Genomic DNA, 12,259 nt, shown 5'->3' on the forward strand with positions numbered 1-12,259 from the left:
TGACTTTCATTTTTTTTACTCTCACAAAAAAATGTACATAGGAAATGATTTTAGATAGAAAAGAGTGTGGTTAAGAAGTATTTTGATCCAAAAACAAAGACATCCTTGTCTTAAAAAGATAAAAGGTGATTTGAAAATCCTCTGACCCCTCAAACTTTATTATACCTTAAAATGAGAGTGTTGCTTTCTTCCTTTAATTGTTTTGTGAATTGTTGTGATCTTCTCAGGTTGGGTTGGAGGGATGTTATCCTTTGCATATAGGGCATGATGGCTACATGTAAATATGTTTGGACCCTCTCATATTATTCACACACTGCAAGTGCTAAATATCTGGTTAGAGACAGTTTAGATTTGTTTCTGGGTGGAGTTGTGGGGATACCCTTTATAGACGTGTTCCACCCACCACTACTGTCTCATAAATATCTGCTTCTGCTTACGCAACCATGTCCCAGTTTATTAGGCTAACTCACTATTTTCCAACATCTATGTTACATTTCGAATAAATAATGTTTTAGAGGATATAAGTGACTTCAAAATTAATCAACTCCAAATCCTCAGGTGCACTAATGTAACTTTAATGATCTTACCTTCTTCGAACTAGGTTAAATATATAACGAGGTTAAATAAGAGATTATGTAAGTAGAGACGAGAATGTGGAAAAGTCGGGCAGCCTCCTAAGAAAAAGTGCGGGTGAACTGAATTTTTAAATTTATTAGTTGTTTGTTATGGTCTGTCTCGCATAATTTGCAATTTACAAGAATCTAACTATAACGTAGGCGGGTTGGGTCGGGCAGACCAACCAATATAAATTTAAATTATAAAGAAAAGTTATATATATTTAATACTAAATGGAACGACAAATATTTTATTATGTAATTATTTATAATCATTAAGTGTGTGTATAAATATAAGGATTATTAATTAAATATTCAGATTGATCTCTAACTATTAATAAATAAATTAATTAGAGATAACACTTCCCTACTAGATGATTTTAATTAGGAATGACAATGTGGAACAAGTCTTGTATACTCCTAAAAAAAAGTATGAGTGGACTGAAATTTTAAATTTGCTAGTTTGTTTTGACCTATCTCGCATAATCGGCAGGAGTCAATTATAGCACAGGACGGGTCAGCCAACATAAATTTAAATTACAAAAAGAATTATGTATGTTTAATATTAAATGAAAAAGTAAATAATTCATTATACAATAAGAATGACTTGTAATCATTAAATGTGTGTATAAATATAAGGGTTATTAATCAAGTATTCAGATTAATCTCTAATTATTATGGTTAATAATGCTTACAAATGAAAAAATGTATAATTATTATTTTGTTTTTAACAAATATTTCATTTGTTACATTTAAACTACTTTTTGTTTTATTCCTTTGAACGAATGTATTATGCTTCTTAATTTAAAATTAAAAAATTAAAAAATAAACAATCTTTATCCAAATTAGCTTGTATTTATTATGTGGAGTGACCTGCTTTAATCCACTTTGATGTTAGCTAAAATAAGACGGATCGACTTACATTTACATTGTCATTAATATATTTATAAAAGCATGATGTATAAATATAAGATTAATTTTTTAAAACTTTAATATCTAAAAAATATACTTGTCAAATAGATGAAAATGAAAACTTTTATGAGTTTTTTATAAGACGTTACTCAAGACTAGATCCAATTATCGTTGGTGTATGTTCTGTATACACATTGTAGTGTTTATTTTTTAATATATATTTTTTTATTTAGTGAGTGAGTGCCTATTGGTCACATGGAAGCATGTGAGCGACAAAGTTGGGCTACTTTTTTGAGACAGGCCCACTTTAACAAGTTGATCCATGTTTTGACTTTTAGGTGTCCTTGGGCCCATTTCCACTGCCAAGTGCAACAACTTACTTATGCCAGTTGCAAGATTCTTCAATCCACTCCCCAAGTGGACCCAGATGGAGAACATGGCCCAAACCACGTGCACCAGTTCAAGATATTTTCTAAGGGAACGTTACTTCAGAAGATGTCTTAAATTTTTTTTTTCACTACTTCCTGCTTTTGACGAAATAATTCACATTTACTATATTGAAAATAATTAATATCTATTATTAACATAAAATTGTCAGAATTCATAACTACTACTTTTAGAAATTTGGAAAAGACTATTCACAATTAAGAAATAAAAAAAATTATTATTACTTATATTTTTTCTAATTTTCTATGAAAATGAATGTTTCTAAAAGTATTTATTTTCTATTGTTTTACGTGATTTCACTCTATCAAATAAATAAGTATTCTTTTTTTAAACTACTTTTTATTTATTTATTGGAAATTAAACATACTATAGTTTTGGATAGGATACATAAGAGTCATGTCGGTGATGATTGGCACATTTGTGGCACTTGCCCATGATTCACAACATGTGTGCATTGTGGTGTATGGGAATGTATTGGTTTGATTCGTGAAATGGTTAAAGGTGGAAATAAAAGATAAATTAATGATACTAAAATATCTTTAAAGATTTAGATTCATGATAAAATAATATTTAATTAAAAATACAATTCATGTGTAATTTTCCAATGTGAAAAGGGAAAAGTAAAAAGTAATTCATAGACCCGTATTAAGTTTGTTCTTGAACCCTAGAATAATGGAGCACTAAACTATTTGTATAATATTCCTAAATGTATTTGGATGATTATCATCATCTTATAATTGAAGTAACCAACATGTGTTAGTCCCTTTTATGGTTTGAAACTCGAGATTCATGAAATTAAAATTAAAAGATTCAATAGAATTATAAGGCAGTTGCTAAAAGTTGGAGATTTTAATTAGCTTTTTCTTTAATCAATCTTTGTCGGTGGTCGAATCTTAATTCTTTAAAGCTCAAAATATCAAATCCATGTTTAGTTTCGGAACCTGAAAAAAAAATTAAGGAATCAAATTATTTGTTCAAATTCATTATATGTAATTCTGAAAATTTTATATAATTGTTTTTTGTAGTTTTTAATTTTTTTATTTTCATAAAACTTTTCAAGTTTAATTGATGTACATGCATCACAGGTCTCTTCTTAAAAAAAATTAATTATTGTATTATTTATCATAATTTTTTTAATATAAATTTATTTAGAGAAATATGAATTTGTCACCACCTAACGGTACATTTTTATTCTTTGTCATAATTTTTCTAATATAAATTTATCACATTTCATCTATTTAAAAAAAATATGAATTTGTCACCACCTAACGATATTCAATAAATAAGTTTATCACATGTAAGAGAAAAATAAATATTTAAAAAATTCAAAAGAATAAATTAATTGATTTAAAATATTTTTTAACTCATCAATTTTATGGTGGTGCAATTTTACTTAGAAAAAAAAGTGATATTGAAGATAAAAATTAAAATAAAAAAGAAGAGATGAAAAAACAAAAAAAAAGAGAAAATATGTATGAGATTTAAAAAAAAAACTGAAAAAGATTAATATAATAATATATAAATAATTTAAATATATAAAAAATTAAATGAAAAAAAAGGAGTGTGGTGACTCCCATGTGTCATTGAAAAGATCTGCCACTATCCTATTAGATGGAAATTTTACATCCACAAAATTATGTTTAGATAAAAAATTTCAAGTAAATTTTGTAAATGTTAAATAAATTTAAATGAGTTTATTGATAAATTATTTTATAAAGGAATTATATAGTTTTTTTAACATGTGTATAAACTTAATCTAGCTTATGAAAAAATATGCCTTTTTTTACTAAAAGTTCGTGTTAACGAACTTTAAAGCTTTAATATTAGAAAATCAAATCGAAGGAGATTAGTTAAGATATTCATTATAAAGATAAAATTAAAATTCAAAATGGGATAATAACGCTTACGAACATTATTTATGTGAAATTAATAGTTTTTAAAATGATGGTTTAGTAAATAACGTTAACATTTCTGGTATCTATTTAAAAAGAAAATTAAAAATTAATTACGTTTAAGAATTAAACTTGAAAGTTGCATATTTATAAATGAAATAGAATTTGAAGATCAGTTCAAATTTCTTAAAAAAAAAGTGAAATTAAATACTTCCCTTTTCAAAGTAATTTTTCATTCATTTTTATTCTTTTTCATATTTTGATGTTATTTAATAATTTAAAAAGTTTCATTTAAAAATATATATAATTTATTATTGAAAAAACTAAGTTCATTTATCCAGTAATTTTTTTTTAAATATCATTATAATTGAAAAGAATTTTAGGAAAATAAAGCAAAGCTGTGTTAGGTTTGTGTATCTCCATAACTTTCTACCTTCACTCCCATGAAGGTTGCTTCTTCCTGCACTTCCATAATTTATTCCTGCACCTGTATACATTTTAAAATTTTAACTTTACTCTTTGAAATCCAGGTAAATATTTATACCATACGAAGAGTATTTAGATTATAGATTTTAAAATATAAATTTGATTTAATTATGTTTCAGATATATGATAAATTTAGAAGCTTTTTTCATAAATTTTGTAGTGTATATTGAGTATTTAATAAATTTTAATATTTCAATTAAATCAGTATTATGTTAATTTAACATATGAATGTTATGATGAGATAAGTTGTCGCCACATAATTTTATTATTTTAAAATTTTATAAATTAAAATTTTATAACTTTATAATTTTATAAATTTATAATTTTAAACTTTTACAGTTTAATAATTTTAAGATTTTAAAATTTCATAGTTTTTTATTATTCTACCTGACATTAATAATAAGTATCGTCTATATTTGTTACCATTCACGATACATATATTTGTATAAATTAAATTTGAGATACTTAAGTAAGTTTTATGTTAAATTTTATTCGATTCAGTATTGTACGCTCAAATTTTACTAAAGTCTAATTGCACACTGAAATTGAAAAATTTAAATTTTTTGAAAAATTTAACTTTTATTAATACCAATAAACTATAAAAATTTATTATATCCAAAATAAAAATTACATTTTAAATACAAAATTTATATTCTTAATTATATATCCTAAGTATAAAATTTGTATTTTGAATTATTTGATTTAAAATATATTTTTATTTTATATTTCAAATTACATAATTTAGAATTCAAAATTTATATTTCAAATTACATAATTCATGATACAAATTTTATATTTCAAAATATATAATCTAAAGAAACACATTCAAAAATTGTATAATACAAAATGCTTATTCATGAAGAAAATAATATTTCAGTGAAAGAAAAGAGGTAGGGTAAACATTGTTTGCGGAAACAATCTAAAGTTTTTAGATTATATAACTTGGAAATCAAAATGATTTCTAAATTGTTAACAAGATGTGAAGGAAAAAAAAAATGCAATACCACTTCTTTGTCCACACCTTCATTTCGGCACCTCCCAAAAAAAAGCTTAAAACACTTCTTAGATGAGGGAGGTATGAATTCTACATTAAATCGCATGTAAAGAAAGAGAAAATTAGAACTACATTAAATCTCAAATCTCTCTGAACTACATTAAATCTCTGAACGGTTCAAACAGAAAAATTACATCGCAATTATTAAGATCTCACTCTACCACTGAACTAATAGCCGTGCAGACCTCTGTCAGGCTCGTTATGTCAAAAGCAAGAAATTAAAGAAAAAATATACAATTAAAAAGAAACACAAATATTAATACGAAATTATACCAGTTTCTAAAACCATATGTGGACTGAGGTTATAACATTAGATCCAAAAACATAATTATACCAGTTTCTAAAATTTTCAGTTTAAATTTTCATGTTTTTTAATTAGCTAAATTGATTGACACTTCAATAAACTACAAATTTATTTGCCTAACAATAAACCTACTTCCTTAAAAAATACATTAAAATTGCTTCATGTTAAATGTTACAAAGCAAAATTTGTTTGGCCCCATAAATGGCAAAACAATAATAAATGAAAAAAGCTCCTAAACAAAATGAAAACAAAAAAAATATATAATTGAAAGTGCATCGTCTACACGAAAAATTGGTAAAAACAATCACAATTTACCATATTTCTTAGCAATGAGAAGGTAGACCTAAAGTTCCATAAAGAAAAACTAATACTTAGTGTTCTAGGCTCTTTTTGATGAAAGGAGCATTATTGACAACTACGAGGGAAAGACATTAATATAATGAAGAATGTTTGATACTCTTTCTTATCTTACTAATAAAATCCCAGGCAACATGTGGGACGGTAGCATTGAACTTAGCAAACATGAATTGAAGGGTCTTTTTACTTATTTGGGAAGAGCATGATGCCAGTCTCAGCAACAGCCATTTTACACAAGCCAAACTTTTAATCAAGCCTACGAGGAAGGGAATCACCAAGAATAGTGCCGTGAATTGAAACAACAATCTCATCTTCTAAGCTTTTTTCTATTCGTTTTTTATACTATTTATCTATCACCTGAAGTGTTTTAGCAAGTCCAAGAAGACGATCTTTTAATAACTGGTTTCATTTGTTTGTCTTCTTCAAGAGAAATCATCCCCAAGTGAGACGGGTCCTCCAGCATCATCTTTGCCACCAGATAACCTGCGATAGACCATGTTTGGTATTTTCTTGCCTGTTTCCCAATATATCTTCCAAGTTTACCGTCGTAATATTCAGGCCACCCATCCTTCAGTAAACGATTCTCTGCAAGCTCAATTGCACGTCTTGCTATCTGCGGTCTCCCCGTTTTGATGCAAGCAGCTGTTACTAGCCAAAGGAGCACTGCATTCCAGCCCCAAACATACCAAAGTGAATAGTTAAAAAAGAAAAAAGAACACCAAATTAAGTTTATAACTTACTTCTTAAAAGTCATTTCTTTTTAAATATGATCAATCTTTAGAAAAAACATATTTCAGAAGCTATTTTGAATGCTTTCTTTGGAAGAAAAATGGTGTAGTTACACTACTTGTCTTTTTTTTTTCTTTTAACTAAAACTAAAAAAATTGCTTTTAATGAAATCCCTACAAAAATAAATCAACTACTATGCATCATTAAATCTCTCTTTTTCAAAATCTCAAATAAACGAGCACCAACACATTTGTAAAGTTACCAACATTCAAACAAAAGAGTGTTCCACACATCCTGCCTTTCTGTTGTTGATGACAGACATATTATCATCGTAAATATGGCGACACAAAAGGTGTATATCCGTTTGAAAATTGAGCTACTAAGCTCTATGAGGGTATATATTTTTGAAACCTGTGGTATTTGTGGCAAAATCTTAGTCGATGCCTAAAGCACACCTAGTGAGGTTACCCAATTAACTGGCATGTATATCAGAAGTATAACCACTACCAAACCCCATTATAAATGCATTATGAAGTTTGAATAAATAAGCAGAAAGGAAGAACCTGGCCAAGATCCTCCGTTATGGTAACTCCATCTGGTATTTTTGGGATCACAGCCAGTAACTATTCGCCATTCGTGGCTCTCTATTGCTGGATAAGATATTTTTAAGGGCATTTCTCCAACTAACTCATCCCAACGAGCTTCAATAAGATCCATGATAGCCATCGATTGCTCTGGAGTTGCCAAAGAAGATAAAATTGCAACACAATTGCCTAAAGCAAACCATCGAAAATCCATCCTAGCTGGACTGACATTTCCAATAAAGTAGCCCCCACGATTTGGCATAAACTCAAATACCCAATCTGGGATAGAATCAGGAATAACATTAAACTTATTTACTGCAGTATGTGAGTACTCTTCAGTCTTATACCGATAAATGTCATTTAGTTGTTGGAAGTCAAGCCAAAAGTAACTTCTCATGTGATAACTTAGTGCGTGCAATCGTTTCACAATGCGCTCTACACATTCTTTCCCTTCGGCATCATCCTGTTTCAGCATTGACAAAGCAGACCTCAATGCCATAAAGAAAAGTGCTTGTATCTCTATAGGATAACCATAAATACCCTGCAAGAAAAAAGAAAGGAAGAAGAAACAATTAATACAGTATTACAGTTCTTCAAAATCAACTAAATACGAATGAATCTTAACTAAATGGACTTGAGAGTAAACTTCAGAAAATTTTTTAAATGTGATAACTGATCAGTGTAAAAACATACTTGTCCGTGTAAGAAAAAAATTCAACACTACCCATCAATACCATTCTTATACAAGCTGGATAACAGAAGCAACATTAATTATCTTAACATAATGAGAAACAACCACAAATATGTCTTACCATTCTTCGGTCAACCATGCAGCATCCATCAGCACAAAGCAGAGTTGGAAATGTATCAAACCCCTCTGACAAGCATAGAGTCAATATAAGTTTCATTCCCTTTTGACAAGATGCTGATTCAGCCAGAGATAAATCTCCTGTAGACTTTGTGTAAGCACGAAGCAAAATGATCCACCAGAATCCAGAGTCAACTGGAGCAACTCTTCCAATAGCACTCTCACCAAAATCTGCAATAAGCGTATCTGTTTTCCTAATGGGATCATGGAGGACTTTGAAACTAGCTGGCATCACACCTTCCCCAAGCTTAAATCGATCTACCCTTTTTTCCCACCCCTGAAGATGAAGTGTCTTCAACAAGAAGTTCTTAACTATATCTGGTTCACCGTTCATCAAAAAGGCTAGAGCACTGGGCACAAAATCTCGAACAAAAACCTGTAAAAAGAATATTTAATTATATCCATTCGTAGATGATTACCATCAGTGTGACGATAAAAATAGCTTTCAGGATTATGGGGAGAGGGGAACTATTAACACAAAACCTCAGATTCTTCTCTTAATCAATAACCTTTCAAAGGAAAAGAATAGATTTGCATGTTTAGACTAATAAGGCCTAAAAAAGTAACTATAAGTCTAATTGCTAAAAATAAATGACACCTATAGGAACATGAAATTAAGGTCGTTGAGAACTAATGTCTTAAGGTGCCCAAACTGTATGCAACTACATTTATCAAGCCAGTTTGGTTCTTTGCATAGCAAGATTTTTCATTAATATTCATCCAAGCATTGTCATTACCAAACTGTATGTAAAACAAATGAATTGTCCGGCACAATCAAACATTCAACATCAACAACATTCATTTCTGTAAATTTTAAGGAATGACGGGACTTCCAAAATATTGTCAACTCAAGAGTTCAGTGGAAATACAATAGAGAATCTGTTTTATATGTCGCAGTACTATTAAATTCATTCCGTTCAAGCTCTTTAATAAATATAGTCCAAACAAATGGTATCATGTTTCGTTATCATAGACCAGATGTCTCATAAATTTTGCGGTAACCACAAAATTGTTTGATGTTTCAAGTTCAAATTGCCTCAGAAAACTAGTAAATAATAAAAGGGTTTTCGGTAGTTTGAAATTAAATGTACGTTGCACGCAAATGTGCTGGAGTATTTCTATTTTCAAATCAAAGTAATAAAGAAGTATGTTAATGACAACTTAATTCATAACAGTTCTATAGCACACAATAAGTTTCCATAGCTTGCGCATTTAAAAAAGATCTGTACACACCCCAAGAACGGAATGACATTTCCGTATTGTTTGAGGAGTTCACCTGGTCATAGTTTAGAACTTCCTCTGATTGATGATCAACAGCTGCAATTGTGCCAACCGGTTGACCTCTGAAGTGGACAAGAGATTTTCTGAGGGATTCCCAGGCATCAGCAACCATGGGATGGGGCTCAAATGAATTCCGCGTAGATGAAGCAGGTGTGTTAAAGCCAGATCTTCCACCAGGCGAATAAGTGTCATAGTTTTCCAAGCCAGCTCTCCCAAGACCAATGGACAGTTCACTGAGTGACCTCTCGTCAAATGATCTCTGTCTCTCAATATTCAATCTTGGTTTGTCAAGCAGACGTGAGAGATCAAAGTCATCCATCTCGGATATGGAGCAGTGAGAGCTGATTTTCCTCATTCCCAAATGGCCGTCCATTTTCTCAACTTCTCTAATAACCCAACGAATGTATCAGAAACGGATACCACTACACAACCAGAAAAACAACATGTTCTAAGGTAAAAAAACCGAAACAAGCATATTCCTACAACCAAATCGGAAAAAAACCAAGTGTATATATAAAAAACACATGGCGAATGACGGAATCAGAACCACAGAGCACAATCACAAGTCACAATCAAAACAATCAAATTGATTAAAACTATAATATAATCAACCCTCCGTAAAGATTAAAATCCAGAAATAGGAAGAGAACCAGAATATAAATTTTAAAAAATATCTCAGTACAAATTCAGCAACACGAAAAATCACCTTCACCTCCACCAATTGCATCATCAATTTCGAAAAGCCGGACACAATTTCGAAAAGACAAGTGGCGCATTAAAGAAATATAAGTAACAGATCAAGATCCTGGGAATAAAAAACGGAGGAATCACCATTATTAAACGATTTAAACAAGACACTAAACCCAAAAAATAAATCAGGCACGCGAGGTAAATTCAGAAGGTGTGAGTTGGAAATGAGGAGAATTCATGGTTGCACAGAAAAAGAGACAGATCTGAGAGGAAGAAAGGGAAATAAACGACGTCGAGATGTGAAGCAAGGAGAAAACCTGAGGGAGAGAGAACGGCGCCGCGAAGAGATATTGCCCGGCAGAAACGACGGTTACTAGCCGGCGACTTCGCCGGAAAACAGTGATAAAAGAGAATGGCGAAGAAGAGAGAAAGAGAAAAGAAAAAATGAGGCGGAGGTGGATAGGCGATATTTATAGAGGGGGACGAACGGTATAAAGCGAGTCCCGGAGTAAGTGGAAACAACGGACCGTACCGTCCTACCCCGTTTTTCTTTTTCCTTTTTTATTATTTTTTATTCCTAACAATTTGATTCCGTGATAGAGCGTTACCGGAAGCAGCCGGTGGTAGGGCGAGGGGTTTAGGAGGAGTGTCCACGTGGCCGAAACGTTGCCGTTTGTGGCGTTGAGATCTCTCCCACACCTTCTCTTCCTCTTTCCTCTGTTCCCGTGAATTCAAAATTGGAAATGGGAAGATTGAGTTGTATCTTATCGTAGCATGTGTATTTATATTTTCTCACGAGATATTATTTTATTATTTTATAATTTATTAATTGGGTAGGTGGGTTGATTTGGGGATTTTCTTTTCTCTCTTCCGAGATAGCTACATTTCAACTTCAATTTCACTTTTCCTTCTTCTAAAATAAATAAATGCGAAAACAAATTGACTTTTGATATAGGAATTCGGATGTTAAGGTGTGATGCTGTGCATCATGCTGTAACAATATTCAAAACAAGTTTATACCATCTTATATCATACTAATTACAATTAAATATATTAATAATTGTGGCTCATTATTAAATTAATATTTTTTTTAATCCTCCCTCTCGTCATAATAGGTTGTTTCACGTACATGAAAAAAACTAATATTTTAACATATGCATATTTTTTTAAAATATTTAAGTTAATTTATACAACTTGAAATATATAAACATATTTAATACATTTGTATTTCAAATTTATGTTTAAAAAATTATATTGTGATGTGTTGTTACTTTTAATAATTACCCATTTCTTATAAATATGAATAATTAAAATTGATAAAGAGATAAGAACATTTAAGAATTTTTATTAAGAAAACTTTTAAAAGCCCCCATCGAAAATTAATTCGAAAAATTCAAAGATCGAGAAACTTTTTACCATATGTAATGAATGCTAAAGTTAATGTTAAATAGTACTCCCTCTAATCACCATTATATACGATATTTTACAGTTTTAATGAGCTTGAGTATTTTTCATAATATGTCTATTAAATATATGACTATTTCTGTTGCTGATGATAAATAATGAAAAAAAAATAATTTAAAAATCAGTATGAAAGTCAAAATTTTGGAAAATATCAAATGAATTAATTATTTTTCTTAATCCGTGTCATTTTTTTCCAAGCGTGTTACAATAATGACCGTATTTTTCAACCTATGTCGATATACACAAATGTATACCTGGAATTTTTTTCAAAACATAAACTATTTAATTTTTATAGATACATATATTTTGCTTCATGCAAATGCTAGGTGGCAACATCTCATCTACTTTTTCTATTACGATCTAAATTACGAGTTGGGTTGAAATAATGCAAAATTCATTGAAATATATTTGGAAATAATTAAATTAAGATTATTCTTTTTCTTTCTTTTTTTCTCTAGATAACCAAGTTTAATATTGTTTTTTTCAACAAGATCGAACCATTAAAAATTATAGTAAATAATAATGTCTCTTCCGTCACTCATCTCGGCGAATTACCTCTTTTCATTTAATAAATGAA

At 29.8% G+C, this 12,259-nt stretch overlaps 1 protein-coding gene across 6 annotated transcripts; it reads right to left on the reverse strand.

Moving 5' to 3' along the window:
• Positions 1-5,953: 5,953 nt before the first annotated feature.
• LOC114190660 (probable alkaline/neutral invertase D) lies at positions 5,954-10,964 on the reverse strand. Of its 6 annotated transcripts, none has more exons than XM_028079634.1 (6): positions 10,536-10,743; positions 10,235-10,333; positions 9,524-9,914; positions 8,192-8,623; positions 7,359-7,920; positions 5,954-6,729 (listed from the first exon to the last, which is right to left on the reverse strand). In XM_028079634.1, exons 3-6 carry the CDS (start codon positions 9,899-9,901, stop codon positions 6,434-6,436), a joined length of 1,668 nt encoding a protein of 555 aa, XP_027935435.1. In that variant the 5' UTR covers positions 9,902-9,914; positions 10,235-10,333; positions 10,536-10,743; the 3' UTR covers positions 5,954-6,433. The 6 variants fall into 6 exon arrangements, with proteins under 6 accessions (XP_027935435.1, XP_027935433.1, XP_027935434.1 ...); XM_028079632.1 differs by having other exon boundaries at positions 9,524-9,950; XM_028079633.1 differs by lacking the exons at positions 10,235-10,333; positions 10,536-10,743 and adding an exon at positions 10,827-10,964.
• Positions 10,965-12,259: the final 1,295 nt, after the last annotated feature.

Source organism: Vigna unguiculata, chromosome 7, assembly GCF_004118075.2.
Source record: "Vigna unguiculata cultivar IT97K-499-35 chromosome 7, ASM411807v1, whole genome shotgun sequence".
Taxonomy (NCBI): domain Eukaryota; kingdom Viridiplantae; phylum Streptophyta; class Magnoliopsida; order Fabales; family Fabaceae; genus Vigna; species Vigna unguiculata.

What these genes read in the sequence shown, in the direction of transcription:
- LOC114190660 (XM_028079633.1), bottom strand. Translation starts at nt 9,901, where the DNA reads ATGGACGGCCATTTGGGAATGAGGAAAATCAGCTCTCACTGCTCCATA. An exon ending in AAGTTCTAAACTATGACCAG is followed by an intron (nt 8,624 to 9,523) that starts GTGAACTCCTCA and finishes TTCTTTTTACAG; the next exon opens with GTTTTTGTTCGAGATTTTGT. An exon ending in TAACGGAGGATCTTGGCCAG is followed by an intron (nt 6,730 to 7,358) that starts GTTCTTCCTTTC and finishes GCTGGAATGCAG; the next exon opens with TGCTCCTTTGGCTAGTAACA.